This window comes from Hydra vulgaris, chromosome 06 (genome assembly GCF_038396675.1).
Source record: "Hydra vulgaris chromosome 06, alternate assembly HydraT2T_AEP".
Lineage (NCBI taxonomy): Eukaryota > Metazoa > Cnidaria > Hydrozoa > Anthoathecata > Hydridae > Hydra > Hydra vulgaris.
This window is the reverse complement of record NC_088925.1, coordinates 36,561,980-36,584,446: the sequence shown is the minus strand read 5'-3', so window position 1 is coordinate 36,584,446 and position 22,467 is coordinate 36,561,980. Positions and strand designations below refer to the sequence as shown.

At 30.1% G+C, this 22,467-nt stretch overlaps 1 protein-coding gene across 3 annotated transcripts in view; it reads left to right on the top strand.

The window, feature by feature from the left end:
* The window catches only part of LOC105844128 (neurabin-1), a 75,999-nt gene extending 53,834 nt beyond the window's left edge, over nt 1-22,165 (top strand). For 2 of the 3 annotated variants that reach the window (XM_065800013.1, XM_065800012.1), the window contains 8 exons: nt 2,197-2,413; nt 12,689-12,846; nt 13,112-13,466; nt 14,260-14,291; nt 16,263-16,353; nt 17,180-17,241; nt 17,758-17,865; nt 21,044-22,165. In XM_065800013.1, the coding sequence (XP_065656085.1) occupies nt 2,197-2,413; nt 12,689-12,846; nt 13,112-13,466; nt 14,260-14,291; nt 16,263-16,353; nt 17,180-17,241; nt 17,758-17,865; nt 21,044-21,193 (1,173 nt within the window). In that variant the 3' untranslated portion in view covers nt 21,194-22,165. The remainder of the gene's footprint in view (nt 1-2,196; nt 2,414-12,688; nt 12,847-13,111; nt 13,467-14,259; nt 14,292-16,262; nt 16,354-17,179; nt 17,242-17,757; nt 17,866-21,043) is intronic. The other variant, XM_065800014.1, reaches the window with a different exon arrangement.
* The last annotated feature ends 302 nt before the right edge of the window (nt 22,166-22,467 follow it).

Here is a 22,467-nt window from a genome sequence, read left to right as displayed (position 1 = left end):
AATAGAAAATAAAAAAATTGAAAGTCATCATAAGGTCTTGAAATCTAAAAAAAGAAAATCTTGAGAATCATCATAAGTTTTTTAACCAACCAGACATTTGACTGATGTCAAATGCCTGGTTGGTTGAATAAATAGGGCTTTCCAATTTGTTTTCCTTTAAAACTTTTGCATTTTCAATTACACGTTATGTTACACATGCAACTTTTGTATTTTGAAAAAGTTATGAAATGCGAATGTAAAACTCTTGTTTTTTTATAATGAAAAAGATTATAGATTAGTGCTCAGAAAATAAAAATAATATTTAACTTTTTAAAATAAATTCTATGGTATTTTCGTACTATTTGAAGTTTAAAATTGATTAAAGTTAGAATTGTAATAATGATGCAAAAGTTACATAACTGAAAATATCTAATGGTATGTTATGTTAAAATACCTAATTAATGGGTGATGCAGAAGTTATCGAACAAAATAAAAACGTCAATAACTTATTTATAAATAAAAAAACAAACTACTATTATATTTTTTTTAGATAAAGCATTTATCTTTTAATAAAAATATATTATTTTTTATATGAAAAAACACCACCATCTGCAATTGATCTCAATTTTGCTCTGACGCCTTTCATATACAACTGTAAAAAGTTTAAATCAATTTCTTGTAGTTTTAGTTTAATGCGATCAATCAAAACTTGCTCTGTTGAAGCTTGCCAATCTCCCTCGTAAACCTTCTGTGCCAAATGTCCCCAAAAATTTCCAATTGGTTGTGCTTGAGTCACATTTGGGGGATTGGATTCTTTATCAACATAATAGACATATTGGTCCAACCAATTTAGAGAATCTTTAGAATGATGAGAACTTGCTAAATCTGGCCAAAATAAATAGTTAAAGTCTCCATGATACTTGTGAATGAATGGAAGAAGTTGTTTTTCTCAACATTCATTAATATAGATTGATGAATTGATCGCTAGAGCCTTGGAAGTGCGAAACAATGGCTCGGACATACCACGGTCAGATATGGCTATCCACATTAATAATTTTTTTGGAAATTTCTCTTTTCCTATAAAACGAACACTTTCTGAGCATGTCTTTTTGTTGTTTGTGTAGTATCCAGAATTTCCTGGCATGTTGTCCCCTGCAAAACAAAAGTATTTTTCGTCATCGATGACTAGAAGCAATTTTGTGTTATAGAGTTGGTTAACTAGTTTCCTGCTTCTTTTCTTTGCCTTTATTTGTTGTTCTATAGTGTATTTGTGGTTGTGGTATTGTGTATAGCGGTAGTGGTGTAGTGGTAAGAGCGCTTGCTTCATAAGCAAGAGGTTCGGAGTTCGACTCCCACCACGTCCCTGGAAGTACCGCGCTCAACTTAGTTTCTCCGCGCAGCGGCCTTGCTCGGAAAGGTTCGTGTTTCGGAGTTAAAGGGATGAGAGAGGGTTGTACCACGAATAACAACTAAAAATAAAAAAAAAAATAAAAACACATAAAAAAAAAAAAAAATGAGTAGCCTCCTCGACTGTAGTGGCCCCCCCTCGGGCCTTGGGGAGGTGAATAATCTTAAAAAAAAAAAAAATAATAATTTTGGAGTCTTTTCACGTTTTCTATATTTAATATTCATTTTTTTTAACTGACAATCAATTGTTGATTGATTTACACCGAATTTAATACCTATTTTTCTCTGACTGACCCCTTTTCGATTGTTGACAAGTCTCGTTAATTCGGCTTTCTTTTCTCTAGTCCAGGATGTCGGATGACCAGGGTGCTTTCTATCAGAAAACGATTGAACAGTTTCAAGTCTTTTTAGGTTATCATATATTGTACTTTGAGCAAATCCTTCCTTTTCAAAATGATTTATGATTTTATTTTTTTATATATTAGGTTTATTTACCAAAAACATTTTTAGTCGCTTTCGAAAAGATTCTCGTTCAGCTGCATTTAACCTCATTTTAAATAATTGTGTTTCAAATAATAAAGTTTATATTTTATAGAACGTTTCTGCCTACTGATAAAACCACAAAAACTAATTATTATGCTCAAATAATAAAAATTAGGATTTGTCCGATAAGTCCGCATCACCCGTTACAGGCTATGTTAAAATACCTAACAACATACTGTGTTAAAATACCTAATGACATCCTATATTAAGATACCTAATGAGATGCTATGTTAAAATACCTAACAACATGTTATGTTAAAATGCCAGGTTATGAGCCATTCACCAATAAGGAAATCAACGAACTCTTCAGAAAATAGTTCTTCAGAAGATGAGAATGAATCAAGTTTATCTACTAATAATTTGGATACTTCAACTGATCACGTGCAAAGTACAAAAATGGATATGTCATACTTGCGAAAGTCTATGTTAGCTGAAGGATTTGATCTTGAAGATTCTGCTCTTGATAGTCAAAATATTAGTCTTGGTATATTTTTATATTTTAATTTTTTTTTTTTTAATTTAGGATTAAAGTATTTTGGTTTTAATGATTTTGATTTTTTCTTGTTTTTATTGATTTTTTTTTTAATTTTTTTTTTTAAACATGTAAATAATTTTGAAAATGCACCTATGATATATATATATATATATATATATATATATATATATATATATATATATATATATATATTGATAGATAGATAGATAGATAGATAGATAGATAGATAGATATACAGTATTGGACAAAACGAGTGCAACCAAATAACGCTAATTTAGTTTCTTTATATAAAAGTGCTGCATTTTTTCAATTTAGAGAAATAACTATGTAACTGTTTAGAAACAAAGTTCTTCAAGTTTTATTCATCACAAAGTTCATTATTTGTACACGAAAATTAATAAATTAATCAAAAGTATTAAAAAAAGTTGATTTCTTTCTGGACAAAACAAGTGCAACTCAACAAAATGTTGACCAAGCTGTATTTCGCTATCAATATTTCGTGGCAAATCCTTTGTTGTCGATCACAGCCTTGCATCTTCGAGGCATATATTCAATCAGGTGATCAATGAAACTTTGTGGAATCGCTGTCCAGGCCTTTTGGATTTGTTCAAACAGTTGATCCTTATTACGAACACCTTCATGATTAATTCTGCGGTTGACGATCTCCCACAGGTTCTCTATAGGGTTGAGATCCGGAAATTGAGGCGGCCAATCCATCACCGATAGGTGGTTGTCTTGAAACCACTGCTTGACTACTTTTGCAGTGTGTTTTGGATCGTTGTCTTGCTGAAAAACCCATTTTATTGGCATATTCCATTCAGCATGAGGTAACATAACATCTTTCAGGATATTTATATACATGAAACGGTCCATTATTCCATCGTTTCGATGTATTGGACCTAAACCATTAGCAGAAAAACACCCCCAGACCATTACATTGCCTCCACCATGCTTCACGGTCTTATGGCAGTAATGTAAATTGAGGCGTTTTCCGGCCGGTCGACGTACACAGCAAATGTCATCGCTTCCAATGATGTTGAACTTCAATTCATCACTGGACAGTTTGCCATTTCTGCACATTCCAGTCAATATGAGATGTAGCAAACAGGAGTCTTTTCTTCTGGTTTTTTAGTGAAATCAGCGGTTTCTTTGCAGGGCGTCGAGAAAACAATCCGGCTTCAACAGTACGTTGTCTGATTGTTCGGTCCGATACAGGCAGCTCTAATTGTTTTTGTATCTCGACTGATGATATCCAGGGATCCTTCTAGATGGATCTGACGATCATAGAATCCTCTCTAGAAGTGGTGGAACGCGGTCTTCCACCTTTGTTATTTGCTGCCAACTTCCCCGTAGAACGATATTTGGAATATAGTCTTGATACTGTCCGCGATATTTATCACAAATACTTTTTTGTGACATTCCACTTACCTAATCGCCAATAGTTTTCTTTCTTAGTTCCATTCCAAGACTGTCAGGAACTATTTTTGCACTTGAAGTCATAAAAATAATAAAAATAAATAATCACGCTTCTCAAGGCTTACCATGTTACATTTACTTTGTGATGATACAATAATGCTCTGTAGAACACAACGTCTTGGTTGGATGTGGACTGTATTGATGTAATGAAACACTTGTTGTATTTCACTTCTTGTATTGATGTTCTTCGATAAAACACTTTGATAAAACTCACTTCGATAAACTGTCTTGATAATATTGACTGATTGACTTCCATATACTGACTGAATTACATGTTGATTTACATGTTTCTTATATAGTAAAATGAACCTGTGTGAACCTGTTCTGGAAGATTCTAGATGCTTCTTTTCGATGCTTCTGAATGTTTCTGGATATTTCTGGATGCTACTGGATGCTTCCAAATGCTTCTTCTGGAAACTTTTGGAAGCTTCTGCATGCTTCTGGAAGCTTCTGGATACTTCCTTTAATTATTAAAAAACTTCTGTGACATTGACTCAGACCAGACTTAAGAAAATGAAACAAACCAAAAAAGTTGCACTTGTTTTGTCTGCTGCAAAATGGCACTTGTCGACAAAATTCTGCCTGTGTGCTGTCACCTGTCAGCTGATCGCTTATGTCATGGCATGCTATGACTCCAGACTCCTGAACTGTTTGCTGTGGTAGTATAGTTCGTTTCGTTTTTAAGACATGTAAAATTAAGAACACTTTTTAGCATTGTTCGATGTTGGTTGCAAATGTTTTGTGCAATACTGTATATAGATATGTATATATATACATATATATATATATTTATACATATATACATATATACATATATACATATATACATATATACATATATACATATATACATATATACATATATACATATATACATATATACATATATACATATATACATATATACATATATACATATATACATATATACATATATACATATATACATATATACATATATACATATATACATATATACATATATACATATATACATATATACATATATATATATATATATATATATATATATATATATATATATATATATATATATATATATATATATATATATATATATATATATATATATATATATATATATATATATATATATATATATATATATAGGCCTCAATAGGAGTAAATGATTACACATTTTTTTTTTTTTATTTTAATTCTGATTCACTCCCAACAAGGCTGCAAGCAACCACTATTAAGTTGAGAGTTATTAGAAAAAAAGACTAGAGTTATAGAGCAAGGAAATGGTTGATTGACAACTTAAAAAATTGAAGGTTGTATGAGTCAGGAAAACATGAAGATGGGAGAGAGTTCTAACGGGTTGAAGTGCGGAGAAAAAAACTAGACAAATAAAAGATTTTGGAGCATGCAGGGATAGATACAGTAAAAGAACAAGACTTTGATGAATGACGAGTCAAGCAAGAATGAGTTTTAGTTGATGGAACTAGAAATGATAGCTCCTTTGAGCAGCAACCATGATAGCATTTGTAGAAAAAAAAGCATTTTTACAATAATGGGAAAGAGGCTCAAGCTTAGCAGATAGACTGGGTCCAGCTACGTTTACAATGCGTTTTTGGACCTTATCTAGAAGAGAAAGAATATCATTAGATGAACCAGCCCAAATATGACAACAGTATTCCATACATAGTGCTAGGGTGATCAGCTTTTTTTGGGGCTTTTTTGATATTTAGGTATCAAAAACTCGTGGAGAAAATAAAATGATTATGGTAATTAGGCTTCTGTAATGATTTTGTTGGCTAGACTAATGTTTTGTATCATATCATAAATAAATCAGAAAAGCAATTGTCAGCAAGTTGTTTTTTTGATATTTATTCAAGTACCGTAAAGTTTTCTAGCAAAATTGTTAAAAAGAACATTGCGTTTGACTAAATTTTATTAACACCATCTTATAACATATATTTATTGCATTTTTATTAAATAATGTTCTTATTTCATTTATAAAAAAATTCATTTGTTACTCTTCTTATTTGTGAAATTTTTTTTTTCTAATTGGAAAAGTTTAAAAATCGCAGTGAAATAGCTCCAAGCGAGAGAGCAAGTAATTATAAGAAAAAGCTTTGTAATTAAAACTTGAATGAATGAGTTCGGTACTTTTAAAATTGTTTTTGTGTTACATAATTTAAATATAAACTATAAAACTTTTAAACTGTTTATAAAGAAAGACTTCATTTAAGTTATTAAAATATGAGTGTATCTATTGTTTTCGATTAAGTTGTAACTTATGTGCTTAATAAAAGCAAAAATAATAGAAACACTCACAAGACATACTACAAGTTAAAAATGCAACTATAAAGATTTTGCATATTAAAAAGTTCTTTTTTTTTTTTAAATAAATAATTTGCCTAGGTTAACTTTTATTTAATTTAAAAAAGTTTTCAATTAAAAATATAAAAATTTAATTTATAAAATTTAAAAAGCTTATTAAAAACTATTTAAGCTCTATAGTTCTTTGTTTTGGTTTTTTAGTTAGTTCTTTCTTTGTTGTTAGTTTTTTTTTTTTTACAGTTTTCGATATAAAAAGCATATTAATTTGTTCTTCGAACTTATCGTGTGAAAACATTTTTAATAAAAATCTTCAATAATAAACTTTTTTTACCTTAAAGGGATCCCAAACCTCAGAGACATGTTGTGTTCATATTAAAGAGAATGACAAAAAAAATGTTTGGGCTGAATTTTTTTGATTAAAACAAAAGAATAAATACATACCAAGAAAAACTAACTTTTTTATTTTAGGCAAAGCTCGTTTTCTCCGTTTTGTTGTAGGCCAAAAGTCAGCATAATATATGCTGCAATCTACAGACTCAGTAATTTATTCAGCATGTTTTATTTCTAAGAGTTTCAGTACATGACGTCATTGATTTTTTTGTTTTTGTAAAAGCAAAAAAATGTAAAAACAAAAAAATCAATTACATATGACATCAATCAATGACATATGACATCATGTTATCAATGACATCATGTTATCAATGACATCATGTTCTACAACAAAACGGAGCTACGACTAAAATATAAAAGTTTTTTTTGGTTTATTTATTCTATTATTATTATTATTATTTATTATTATTATTTATTATTATTATGCATTTATTCTTTTGTTTTCATCAAAAAATTTAGCCCAAATGATTTTTTTTTATCATTCTTTTGAACATGAGCAAAACATGCCTCGAAGGTTTGGGATATCTTTCACAAAAATGTTATAAATTATGCATACTATTTTTCTTTTTATTTCTTATTGTATAATTATGTAATATTTATTAAAGCAATATTTTATTGCAATTATAAAAACTATAAGCAATATTATAAAAACTATGATTCTAACTGTAGCAATTTTTTAAATTATGCTTCTTTAGTATTCTATCTGTAGTATTTTTCTAGATTATGTTTCTTTAGCATTTGTATCTGTAGTATTTATCTTGATTATGTTTCTTTATCTAACGACTTGAGAATAGTGTTCAACAGGAGGAGCAAATATATTTATAGAGTTAAATTTTATGCCATTCGGCAATCATTCAGTCAATCATATTTAAAATCATTAAAATAAAAAACCGTTTTAAAAAAATACAAAATTGCGACAAGATCAATTGTCAGTTTTCACTCCAAACGGAAATTTATTTAACCCATGTTAAAATTTGATAGCAAAAACTTTTTTCTGTGTCTACATCCCAAAACCAATTCACTTTTTTTATTTAACAAAGGTTCTTTATTGTATGTTAAAATAAAATATTTTTCATTTATGCAAAGATTACACTTTTTTGAGGGTGGGTTCTGAAAAAATATTTATAAATTTGGAAGCAGTAAAGAATTGATTACTCACATTATGAGCATGACAGAAAAATTCACAACTCATGCCAGTATCAAGCATAACCAATCTAATTGTTTTACTCTAAGCATTATTAAATCAATGAATCCATCATTGAATGTTGCTACTACTCAGGTTGATTATGTAGAAAATTTTAAGTTTTTTTCTCAGAATAAGCCTCAAGCTACACACTATGAACAAATTTCTCTTTTCACTGCAGCATTCTGGCAAAAAAGTCTTGAAACATTTTTTTTTTTTTTTTTTTTTTTTTAAACATCTTCGCTTCCAACAAGGCTGCAAGCAGCCACTAATTAAAGTTGGAAGTTACTGTAAGAGAAAAGATGAAGATTGTAGAGCAAGATAACAATTGACGGACGATTTAAAAGATTGCAAATTATATGAATCAGGAAAGCAAGATGAAGGAAGCGAATTCCAAAGAGCTGATGTTCGAGGAAAAAAACTAGACGAATAGGCGTTTTTGGAGCACTTAGGAACAGTCACAGAAAAAGGATGACACTTAATTGAATGACGAGTAACACGAGAATGAATTTTAGTAGATGGCACAAGAGACGCTAGCTCTTTAGAGCAGTGCCCATTATAGTATTTGTAGAAAAGAGAAAGAGAAGCAACATTACGACGATGTGATAATGGTTGAAGGTTGGCTGCAAGAGCAGGTCCAACTATGTTTACAATGCGTTTTTGCACCTTGTCTAAAAGAGAAAGGGCATCATTAGAAGATCCGCCCCAGATATGGCAACAGTATTCCATACAAGGCCGGATTTGAGATTTATAGAGATAGAGAATAGAATCTAGAGTAAGAAAGTGGCGAGCTCGATAAAGAGATGCAACCTTAGCTGATGCTAATTTTGCAACCGATTTGATATATGGTTTCCAAGAAAGATTCGAAGTAAGAGTTAATCCTAGAAGATGAAGAGTAGGTGACTCATCGAGTACATCACCGTTCATAAATATAGGAAGATCTAAATTATTGCGATAACGATTGGCTGAAAAAAATTGAGTTTTATCTGAATTAAAGTTCACCAGCCACTGTGAGCCCCATGCTGTAGCAGAAGTGAGATCCTTTTCAAGCTCAAATGCCCCCTCCAGGCAATCAGAGGGTGTTGGTTTCTTATCACGACAAGAATAAATAGTAGTATCATCAGCAAACAATGCCACCTTAGATGTGAGAATATCTGGAAGATCGTTAATGTAAATTAAAAAGAGTATAGGGCCAAGGATAGAACCTTGAGGAACCCCTGAAGTTACAGAATAAGAAGAAGAGTGTTGTCCATCAAGGACAACTTTTATGCTACGATTGGAAAGGAAGGATTCAATGATCTTAAAGATGTTGCCGGATACACCATAAGAAGAAAGCTTATGGAGAAGACCAGTGTGCCAAATTTTATCAAATGCTTTTGAAATGTCAAGAGCGATGGCCTTAACCTCTCCACCTTCATCTAATGCACGATAAAACCTGTCAGTTATTACTGTTAGCAAATCAGCTGTAGAACGAGAAGATCAAAATCCATATTGATGGTCAGAAAGTAAGTTATTAGATTCAAGATGAGAAATTAAGTGTTTGTTAATTAAAGATTCAAAAACCTTGCTTATGATAGGAAGAAGACTTATGGGACGGTAGTTAGACGAATCAGATCGCTCCCCAGAATTTTTGAAGATAGGGATAACAGATGCGGCTTTCCAGCAGGCTGGAAAACAAGACTCTGATAAGCACTTGTTGAATAGTTTTGAGAGTATAGACGACAGCTCCGGAGAACACTTCTGCAAGACAATAATAGGTATGTTGTCTGGGCCACAAGCTGTAGAAGAGTCTAGGCAGGAGATCACTTTAGATACAGATGCTGGAGTGATATGAATGTCAAGCAATGGATCAACCTGTTTGTTGGCAATATCAGGTAGAACGCAATTAGTGGAATCAAGAGATGATATTAATGAAAAGTTTTTAGCAAACAGTTCGGCTTTTTCTTTAGGTGAGGTGACAAAGTCTGAACCATACAAGAGAGGTGGAATTATAGATTTGCCCTTATTATTGATATTATTAAAGATTCTCCAGAAGTCACGAGAGCCTAATTTTTGTAATGAGATACGAGATTTCATGACCTGAGAATAGCGGGTTTTAGCGTTAGACAAAACCTTTTTACAGTTGTTTCTAGCAGTAATAAACAGACGTCTGTTTTCTGGAGAATTGTTTTGCTGATAAATATGGAAGTAACGGTTTCGATTGGCAATCGCAGCAGCACAGTGTGAGGAAAACCATGGAGGAGAGTGAGGCTTGACCTGGAATCGTCGAGAGGGAATAAAAGATTCCATGCCAGCCTGAATCCACGAAGTTATGTAAGAAGCACATTTGTCGACAGGAAGTTGAAAGATTTCTACCCAAGGGCCATCACGAAGAAAATCACGGAAAGAATCCCAGTCAGCTTTACTGTAGTTGTAAGAGGTTCGATAATAGGGGGATTCAGGTGATGAAGAAGAATGAGATATTAGTTTTAAAGAGATCAAACTGTGATCAGAAGCACCTAAGGGTGAATGTGGAGAAACTGAGCACTGACTAGGATCAGAAACAAGACATAAGTCGAGTAGAGAAGGTAAATGATTAGGGTTGTCAGGAAAGCGAGTTGGAAAGTTGACTATTTGAGTTAGGGATTGAGAAAGGCAAAAGTTGTGGGCTTTAATGCCTGCAGAGTCACTGACACTAGAGCCAAGCCATTCAGAGTGGTGAGCATTAAAATCACCTACAACATCTATATTAGCTGATGGATAAAGAGAGAGGGCTTGGTCAATATGATCAGAAATAACATCAAAAAGAGTGCAGTCTTGAGATGAAGGAGAGCGATATAGAACAAAGAGAAATGCAATAGAGTGAAGTGGTGCTAAACGAAAGCACATGAAAGAATAGTCTGTGGATTCAAACCTAGTTTCACGACAAACAGGTGAATTTTTACGAATGTAAATGCCCAGGCCAAGCATGTGACTATTGGAGTCTTTACGAATCAGAGGAAGATAACCATCAACACTAAGATCACAAGATGAGACAGCCGAACTCAAATTAGTCTCACAAAGAGCAAGTAGGTCTGGTGAACTTTGCAAGAGATAAGACTCAACAGAAGAAAAGTTACTTCGAAGACCACGAATATTAGTGAATGATAGGTTTAGAGAACTTGGTGATGATGATGGTTTTTTGTGTTTTATAGTTTTTGGTACTTTATTCATTTTTAAATTAGATTGAAGAACTTGACTCAAAGCATAGATAGTACTCAGAACACCGTTTAATAGCTCAAGCAATTGCCTCATTACTACTAATAAACCCTAAGCCGTAACAAAGGGCTCCAAATGTGGCCTCCGCAATGCACACCAAAAGTACAAACAGGGACACCATCCATGCGCAATATGGCACTGTTAATACTTTGATATTTTTCAGCTGTTGATGGAATCAGCCTCTCTGAGAGCTACCACAGAGTTCGGGAAACCTGACTAGCAGCCGGCCTCAGAACCATAAAACTGAGTTTTAGAGCTGTACTCTCATAAGGAGATAATAGAATGAGTTGCCTAGTCATAAAAACAGAGACACAAGCAAACCCATGTATTGAGTCAAGAAGATCCAGCATTCAACATCCTAAACTGGAAACAATGTATTAAAAATACATCTGCGCCAGCCTAATAGATAAAGAAGGGGTGCAAGGCTGGTCAACAGATAGAATCTGTTTACCCCTTAAGTCTTTGCCTAGGAGGCCTTCTACAAGACAGTAGCTGGGTGCATTTAACATCTGCCCAAGATGAGTATTTTTATCGAGACACCATCTCTAGCCTTTACTCAACCAAGAGCCCCAAGGCAGGGGGTGTTTTAAATCGGAGTTGGCATCTCCTAGCCTTTCCCTTAAAAGGCGTATCCTACAAGGCAGCAGGACATGAAGCAGATTGTACTGGGTTACATGTTACCAGTAGCAGGATAACCTGATCTGTTCAGGATAACCTGATCTAGCAGGATAACCTGATCTAGCAGGATAACCTGATCTAGCAGGATAACCTGATCTGAAAATTTAGCATTGTATCTAACTTTCTGGATTACACAAAAACCTCCTTACTTGCTAATTTGGATAAGTTGTCAGAGTTTATTTCATTTAATACCCAAGAAATAATGCATCTTGAAAAGAAATTTAACCAAATAATATTTTGGCATTTTTTTGCAGCAATGTGTGTAGTAAACAACCGGGACCGGTATTTGACAAGGGCCAAAGCCGGGTTTATGGCTGGGGATGTATAAATATTGGTGCATACTGGCATGATATATAAAAATAAGTCCATATGCGTTAATGTTTATGCAGTCCAGTATATAGAACTGGCCTTGGCCACAGTCATATACCAACCCCAGTCATTTACTAAATGTATGGCAAAGAATACTTTTGCAATTCTTTTGTTATATAACTCTAAAAATCTAACTATTAAATGTATATGATGTAACACAAGTTAAATATAGTATCAGGAAAACAAGTTTATTTTCCTTAGCCAGTCACCTCTGATGAATTTTTATATTTTTTTTTAAAAGGTATAGAATTCTCAACATCTTGTGAAAATTTTCAATATAATCTACGTTACTGATTTGCAGAAATCTGACCTAAAATTTGAATCAATTTTTTTACCTTGTTTTCTGCATAACATAAGTTAAGTGTCCTTCTTTTGGCCAAACTCAAATCTTTTTTATTTTATTTTATTAGCTTATTTTATTTTTCAGACTAACAGCTTTCGTACAAAATAGCTAAAAGTATAATTTACAGTTTAAATAAGCAAATATTTGATAAAGTTGTTGCTGGTGTAACGTAATGATTTATATATGTATGTGTGTGTGTGTGTGTGTGTGTGTGTGTGTGTGTGTGTGTGTGTGTGTGTGTGTGTGTGTATATATATATATATATATATATTAATTATAGAATCTACAGTTAATGTATCAAATGTTCAAGATGAGTTGTTAAGAAGTAACAGCTTTTCAGCTTTGCCAGAAACAGAGATTATAGACAAAAGAAAAAACCCATCACAGGGAACTCAAGGAGCATTAGCATTGAGTGAAAATGATCTTGGTATTGATAAGGTACCAATTGATTTAAAAAAATTTTTTTTTGTGTGTGTTGTATTTGTCTTGTATTTTTATTTCTATTGATATTTGATTTTAATGTTTTTTTTTTCCTGTTTCTTGTAATATTGTTATCAGAAGTTTGTCATATTTCTTTCTCACTTGATTTGTGTCATTTATGTTATTATTGTTACTGTTTTATTTTATTTTTAAGCTTTTTTTTTTTTTTTTTTGTAACAATTAGCTTATGTTATTTTTTTATTTATTGTATTGTATTCATAAGTCTGTTGAACTCACAAATGCAGCATTTGGTAATCAAGCAGGCAAAAGTTTGTTCTCACCAATTGCTACTTCAATGCCAAATCTTGCTGAGCCTTTAGAGAAGACTGAAAAAAATAAATCATCTAAGTTTTTTCATCTTCCTAAAGTGTTTAAAAAAAACAAGAAAGGAGTATTTCACAGTAATTTAAGCTTATCACCAAAAAGCAATAACTCTCATACTGATCCTGTTGAAAATATTGAGTTTAAAACTAATGGCAATATTAAAGATATAAATGAGTCTTTAAATGATGTTATTGATCAAGAAAAAGCAAATGATTTAGCAACTGATGAAGCAGTGGTACCGTTTGCTGATAAAGGTTATTTTGATTACATGAATGTTTAAATTAATTTTTATTTATTAAGTAAGATCCCAAACTGATTTAAAAGATTTATTATTATTTACTTTAATGTATTAGTTTTAAATTATTTAAGTAACATTACTCAGTGATGGATCCAGGGGGATGGGGCGATGCATCCCCTTTACCACCACCATCAGAATCTGAAAGTCCTAAAATATCTTAGAAATTTTTTTTTTTAAAGGAGACGCAAATGTGATACAAAAATATTTCAAATCCCCTTACACATACACACACACACCTTCACCAAAAATTCCTGAATCTGTCACTGACGTTAACGTGGTGTAATGTTTTTATTATGTGGTGTAGCTTGTTATTATGTGGTGTAGCTTGTTATTGCACTAATATGCTTAGATTTATTTGTAGAAATTTTTTTTTTCTGATTTATTTTTCATCAATAGCTTTTTTATCAATAAGCAAGTGATCATTGATATGGTTTGTAAATTAAATTGTTTAAATAAAACCTTTCAAGACAAAACTGAGAAATAAGATATCTTGAAAGGATAGCTGATATTTAATATTTTGTAAACATATCCTATAATAATTTGTGTTGGGTTTTTTATGATCATATTTAATCCAAGTTTATGTTGTATATTTAAAAGTTATATAATCCTTAAACCCCATATTAGTAACAAAGCATCATACATAATTTTAATATACCATAATATTTAGTATTTTTAGTGAATTTTAAATTATTTTTTTATTTGGTGTTTTTGATAATTTTAATTTAATAGAAAATGTTTATGTATTTTAGAATCTTCTATGGCAGCTGATCTTCTTAAAAAAGTGAGTTTGATAATCCAAAAATTTACTGTTTCAACTTTTACATTATATTAAAAATGATCAACCAACACACATCAACCCATCAGCACACATCAACTCATCAACACACATCAACTCATCAATACATCAACTCATCAACTCAATATCAACTCAACAACACACATCAAAACATTAACTCAACAACACATCAACTCAACAACACACACCAACTCATCAACACATCAACTCATCAACACATCAACGCATCAACTCATCAGCACATCAACTCATCAACACACATCAACACACATTAACTCAACATCAACTCGTGCAATTAGTTTACTGACACTTTTCCTGTTTTCTTAATTTTTTTTATTTTAAACTTGTTTAAACTTTAAGGGATTGAACTTGGTATTTCTCACTTACAAAGTGAGGGCTCCACAAGAAACAAACAAACGTTATAGTATCCCATTTTGATCCCATTTTATCTTACAATAATAACTTCACAATTTAAACAATCGTGAAAATTTGATCAAATGGGTCTAATAATTAAAAAACAATTGGAAAATATTTTGAATTATTTTTATTAAAGAAAACTTTTATTAACCTTAGAATGAATACAAATTAATTGTAAACAAATTATTTTTATTATTTTTGTTGTTATTGTCATTAATATTATTTATGAATATTTATACTGGATAGGCTAATTAATATTAAATGGTAAATAACAATAAAATAAACAAAACAAAGTATAACATTGATAAAAAAAACCTGTTCCAAGTAACAAAATATAGTTGGTTAAAATACATACATACACACATACATACATACATACATACATACATACATACATACATACATACATACATACATACATACATACATACATACATACATACATGCATACATACATACATTCATACATGCATTTATACATGTATATATACTTACATACGCGCATACTTTTTTTTTTTTGACAACTTGGCCATGGTTTTTTTGTATATAATGATAATTTAGATGTTTTAAAAAATGCGTTGAAATAACCAAACTAATTTAAAGAGAAAATCAAAAATAAACAAACTTTAAACTGAAAAGAGAAGTGAACTTAACGAATTATAAAATAGATAAAGAATAAACCAGAGAAAATAAAAGCCTAAAACTAATATATTGTTTTAATTTAGAAGCGTCTCAATTAATAGTTCAAACTTAATTAAATTTAAAGCGTTTCAATTATTAATTTCCTATATCGCCACATTAGCGCCACATAGCGCATAGGTTGATTAAATATTGTCATTTGTGAGGCAACTTATATCAGCATTGATCGAGGGTTCAAATCATACTAACGGATGATTTTTTTAAATATTTTATTTGCTTAATAGACAAATTATCAAGGTTTCAAATTTTTAAATAATTAAGTTTCGATTAATCAAGCTTGGATTAAATTCTTGTAATGAAACACATTGAAATAAAAAAATTTATTAGTTTTTTGCTTTTATTTTTTCTGTTTTTTTTTTATTCATGAATGATGAATCATTTGTTAAGATTTTTATTTTTTTAATTTAGTTTTGTAATTTTTTTTAGTTTTTATTTCTCTTTCCAGTTAATAGTTTGTTTGTTTTTAATTTTAGTTTACATTTGTTTATTCAGCCCATTTTTTAAATGCACTTAACATGCAACAATGCATTATTTAAATGCAACTTAAAACATGCAAGAAGCTGTGGTCAAGTTGTCAAAAAAAAGTTATATGCATAGTCATATAATGCGTTTGACCACACGCGTTACCTGAGAAGGCTTGTTTTACATATATATATATATATTATATACACACACACACACACACACTTATTATATGTAACTTATATAATTATTATATGTACCTATATATACCTTACATAAACTTTTTCTTTGTTTTTTACATTTCAAAAATAAACAATTATATTATTTAAATTAGAATATATTAGCACCATGCATTTTTTTTTTTTTGTTTGTTTTCAGACTGATATCAGCTCACCCCAATTGAACAAGGATAATTCGTACAAATCTCTTAAATTTTATGAAAGAGCTGTTGATGTTGATGACTTAGATGGTAATAGTTAAATAATTTAACTGAAATTATTTACACCTCAACTCTTATTCAACTTTTTTTTTTTTGTTAATGTTTAATGAACTTCTCGCCTATAAAGTGAGCACTCTCCCACTACACCACTACCACATAAGCTATATCAACTCTTCCATAATATCACGTTTAAATCAGAATATGACATCTGATAAACTACACAAGTCTGCCTAAACTACACAAGTGTAGAACCATGGACATGGAATTTAATTTTTTAATTGTTTATATATATATATATATATATATATATATATATATGTATGTATGTATGTATGTATGTATGTATGTATGTATGTATGTATGTATGTATGCATGTGTGTGTATATATATATATATATATATATATATATATATATATATATATATATATATATATATATATATACATAATCTTTATTTTGCCTTTGGAAAAAAAAAATAATTGTTTAGTTAAAATAATATGATTATTTTCATAAATACCAATTTAACTGAAATTGTATTTTTTTAAATGATTTTAGCTCTGGTTTTACCAAAAAACTCTTTTTGACCTGATTTTGTTGTTTTAAATGTTTTAAATTTTTATTTTAATATATTCCTTTAATTACCATGGTTACTAGATTAATTTGGGGTTAAGTAGTTTGTGACAAAATCTTTCAGGATTTTATAGTGAACTTTCTTGTTAATTTTTTCTGAAAAATTCTTTTTTAATGGTAAAAAAATAGACTTACAGCCTGCACCACCTCATACTACCTTTGCACACATTTTTCCTCTCTTAAAAACCAAAGAATTTTAAAGCATGATTAATTATAAATTTCAGGTAAAAACGAAGATGGAACATATGACTATCGTAAAGATCCTTTTGACTGGAATATTAGACAGGTATTAAGTTTGATGTTAATAAATTTCAATATTAAAATGAATTTTTATAATAAAATCATAAAGTCGCCAGTCGCCAGTCACCAGATTTAGTAGCTAAGTAAAATATGGGTTATATAGTTGCATAGTGTTCTTTCGCCTTTTGAGTACTGCTCTGAATACTTTAGAAAAAGATTCTTTTATAATTTGTATTTTAATATTTATTTTGGATGGTTCAGAATATTAAGTTTCAAATAACTTGTATCTTAGTATTTTAGATGATTTGAAACACAAAGTTTGAAATAGTTTGTATTTTAGTATTTTGGATGATTCCATACACTGAGTTCCTAGGGGGCTTTGTACTATACATATTTGATGATTGTATTCAACATTGCATTCAAAAAGAAAATGTTTAATAAAATTGGCTTTTAAACAATATTTTAATTACTTTTTGGTTCGTTTGACAAGTTTGCCAATTATTATAATAATTGAAATAAAAAATTGATTTTTTATTATTTGATTGCATTATAATTTTTACAGGTTAGTTTCTTTTTGGTGGACAATAATCTACCACAATATGTTGAATCTTTTCAAAAGTTTAAAGTAGATGGCCAAGTTCTTCTTGCAGTTAAAGGCAGTTTGCTCAAAGTAAGACAAAGTATTTTAACAAGTTTTAAAAGCATTTATTATACCAGGTAAATAATGCTGTTTATGAAATCATTTGTTGATGGTTTTTATATTTTTTCAAACCTCATGATAAAGAAGTGTGTTTCTTTGCATTGTAAAATAAAAATATGTTGTTAGCTAGCATGGTTGTGCATGCTTGTCAAAATGTCTTCAAAATCAATCTTTAAAATTGCAAAATAGTTGGGACTGCACTTGTTAAAATCATTCTTACCAAATCAATCTACAAGTATTTGTAAAAACTGTTTTCCTCAAAAAAAGTTTTTTGGTGGGCTTTATGATCATACTTTTATTTTGTTCCTTTTTTTGTTCCAAGGAGTAGTAAAATAAATTTTTTTTAGCAATAAAAAGGTAGAAAAACAGGCTTGCATTTCAAAAAATTTCTTTATTTCATTCTAACCTTTTTTTTCAATTAATTTTTATACTATTATTTTTATATTTATTTAATAATGTTAAATATGTAAGTGTATTCTACAAAAGTAGTGCTCAATGGATAGAAATTCAAAACAAACTGAGAATGATGAGAAACTTTTGGTTTTATTCTTTTTATCTTAAAAAAATTTAATGTTTTTATGTCGGGCTAATGTTTTCAAGTTATGAGCTGGAATTTGGTTTATTAGAGAATTTTCTGGTGTTGGCCTTTACCTACTTAAAAAAGGAACTGAGGCCAGTCTTGAGCTTTGGTCCTCGCACTCCTCATGAACTCAGAACAGAGCTGCTACATGCTTTGATCACATCCAGCCACTTGACTTGTTTCAGCTTGATAGGAAGAACTATCTCTCCAGTTTGCTGGGTCCTAATCAAAAATGCTTGTTTTGATGTGCAGCAGTTTAAAGAACCACTTGCTATTTCTAGTTGCAACCACTTGCTATTTTTAGTTGCAGGAGGCTACAGTCATATCTTTCAAGCAAAAGAAGTTCAATTAGGAAGAGTCCTGAGTTGCAGAAAAGATTCTTTGGATCCATCAACTGCCATAATGATTGCAATATAGGACTTCTTTTCCTGAAAAGACAGATCTTCGTCAAAGAGTGCCATTTCAATGATGACTTTGGACAAATATCAGAGATGGAATGCCAATGCTTTCATCCCTCCCTTCTTAGTGAAGTCCTCCTCCCCGAGGGTCATGAGAATGATGATGTTATGATAGGAGCTGTAAATGCTCCCTGGAGAAGTTTCGAAATATGATGTTAACAAGCCAGATGCAAGAGGTCAAGTCTGCTGAAACTTGAAATCTGTTTGTGGCAGTCTTGTTGAAGCTGTCTTAATAGTTTCATTTATTTACAACCTCTAAAATAGTGTTAGCTGTTGGCTCAGCTTTGCAATTGCTAACCCTGAGTGGCAAGTAGCTTGAGAATTTTTCCCCAGAAGCTAAAATTAGAAAGTGATTTATTATTTTTGCCATCAACTTCCTTTTGCATTACACAGTCATGAAAAATGTTGTTGCAAAAGACTTCTTTATTGCTGTGGCTTTTTCTTTACAATGTTTACTGTGATGTTGTTGGATTGTACCAGCACTGACACTGAGTTCCTCCACATTTGACCCCAAGAAAAGACAAAAGGGAACAAGTATATGCATTGCTGCCCAGTTACAAATCTGATTTTGGTTTAGAGTTGCAGCAATTTCTGAAATGATGACAACTGTCTTTGTACCTCTGCAATATTTATTGGCTCAAGATCTTCATCTAGCATACTAGATGAAAGAGGCCATGATTCCTACTGAACTGTTGCAATTCTGTCCTGGCATTTATACTTTTCTTGTTTTAATCCCTTTTACTCTATCATCTGGCTGAGGCCAGAGTGTAGTAAGTTTTTCAGAATTTTGTGGTAGCTTTCAGGGAGGCTAATTCCACCGAAAACTGTAAAATATCAGAGTGTTAACATGGTTGGTGTTCCAGATAGTATTTTAAGTGTGCAGTTGCATTATTTAGGTCATTAGGAAGCAATGTTCCACCATGTTTTTTTATTCATCTAGTTTTTTATCCTGGTCTTCAATGCTTTGGAACTCTTTTCCATCTTTATACTTTCCTGACTCATGTAACCTTCAGCTTTTCAAGTCTTATGTCAACTGTTTCCTTGCTTTTTAAGACTTTTTCTTGTTTTTTAGTAATTCCCAACCTAATAGTGGTTGCTTGCAGCTTTGTTGAAAATGAATAATTTAAAAAAAAGTCAAATTATAATTAAAAATTTAAGTTATCTATCTAATAGTGTCTAAAAATATTTAACATAAAAAAAACATTACCACCAAATTGTTTTTAAACTATTTCAAATAATTGTGGTCTTTAAAGTAACATTTCATCCTTAGAATCTTAGCTTTTGCAAAATTTACTAGGCCTTTTTGTAAGACTAATTTAATTTCAGTTGTTAAATCTTCAGATTTCTGTGTTGATAGGTGTTAACATTTGATTTACAAAGGTTCCAAAAGTCACATGCTTGGGCTAGGTTGATGCACACAGGTCAATGTGTGTATCGGTCACTAATTTCCATTAATTAACTAACATCAAAGATGTCAGTTAATAAAATCACCGTAGTTGCAATATCTGAATCTTCTTTGTAATACCGGTTCATTGCAACAAAAAAATTTGGAGTCATTGACTGGAGCAAATATGGAAATCCTTAAGCAGAGTAATTGCATTGAATCAAAAACCAATAAACTTAGCAATGCAATGTATCATAATTCGCTCATATTCAAAAATAATAAGTTTATTTAGAAAGTGACATAATGCCCAGGATGAGTATTTTTATTGAGATACCATCTTTAGCTTTAACTCAACCCAATCCAGGAGGTATTTTAAGTTAGAGTTTTTCATAATAATCCTAATCCTAATATATATATACATATATATACATATATATATATATATATATATATATATATATATATATATATATATATATATATATATATATATATATATATATATATATATATATATATATATATATATATATATATATATATATATATATATGAGTTTATGATGATATATCCTTAAAAACATTTCTTTTTAATTTATATGTCGCATATATATTCGAGGCAATATGGTGCGTTATGATAATATTTAACAATACACATCTACACTCAATACACCCTTACACTTACTTAGTACACATTTTTAACATCAAATTTATATTTTCTCTACAGGAATATGGCGTTGCGAATAGTGAACACCGCAGTTTAATCAAGAAGAAAGTTAAAGAATTACGCAGCTTGCACGGCTCATTTAACAAAGGTAAAAGAGATAGCAAAGTCAAAGTACCTTTTAGGAAAAGTAAATACAAGGTTACTAACTAAGTTTTTCGAAAATTTTCTGTCGAAATATTTCGACAAGTTAAGCTCTTTATAATATGGTGAATGTAATACTGGCTATGCAGTTTTGTTTACCCATCTCACTGATATTCAACACCTAGAAATACTTCTAATGAAAATGATAGTTTTAGAAGTATATTTCATGTGTTATGATTTATTTAATATTTTATTACAATTTAAAGTTAAATAAAGTTCTGAATAAATTAATAAACCTAATTTAGGTTAGCTTCGAATATTTTAAAGTTAAAAATATTCTTTGCATTATTTAAATATACTTATGTTTCAAAAAATTTTGAAAATTTTATGAAGTGATATCGATCTTTTTTTTTTTTTTTTTCTCATTTCATTAAAATTGTCAATTTTTTCTCAAAATTTTGAAACTTTTTTTTTTGTTTTTTTTTTTTTGCCTTTTTTCTTTTGTTTTTGTTCATTTCTAATGTATGGTTCAAAATGTTTTTTAATATTTTCTAATGAAGTTATTTTCCCAGAATGTTAAAGTTTGTATGTTTTACAATTTCCACTAAATGTATTTGTTTATAATATACTATTTATACGCATTTTTGTACACCTGGTTTTTAAATTATATAAATATGACTTTTATTTTATTTGGAAAATGCCATTTTCTACCAACGAATTTTAGTTCGGTTCATTAATTTTGCTTTTTGCACTTAAAACTATCTTTATTTAATAAGGAATTTACAAAAAGAATTTTAATAAATTATTAAATGAGTTCTACAGAATCCCATCATTGTATATATTTTACTTAAGTTTTGATAGATTTTCTTATTTATATCTTGTATATAAGTTTCCTAAATGGTTGTCACTTTTGTTTATGTTTCATATTTATCGTTTATCTTTTATATAAAGTATTTCTTTATATGAAATAAAATTCTTTTATGGGAATTTCTGTTAAAAATATATCTAAATGAAACTAGAAATAAATATCTATATACAGTATCTTGTTAAACTCCTTATTAAGTTAAGTTAAATTTCCAAATCCGAAAACTTGCAAATAGTCGAATGTCTTTATATGATTTAAACGTTGAACAATTAATCGGTTTTAATTTTACAGGTCAATAAAAAAAATTATTTTATTATAAAATGCGTTCTATTGTCAAAAATATTGTATTAGTTTAGACAATTGTTCTTACATCATTATGGTACGCTGAATTTAAACCTGACATCAAATTTTCAGGGATTAAAACCCCAAAGGGATTCCGAACACGGAACCCTTTTTGGGGTTTTAGGTTTCGTTCTAT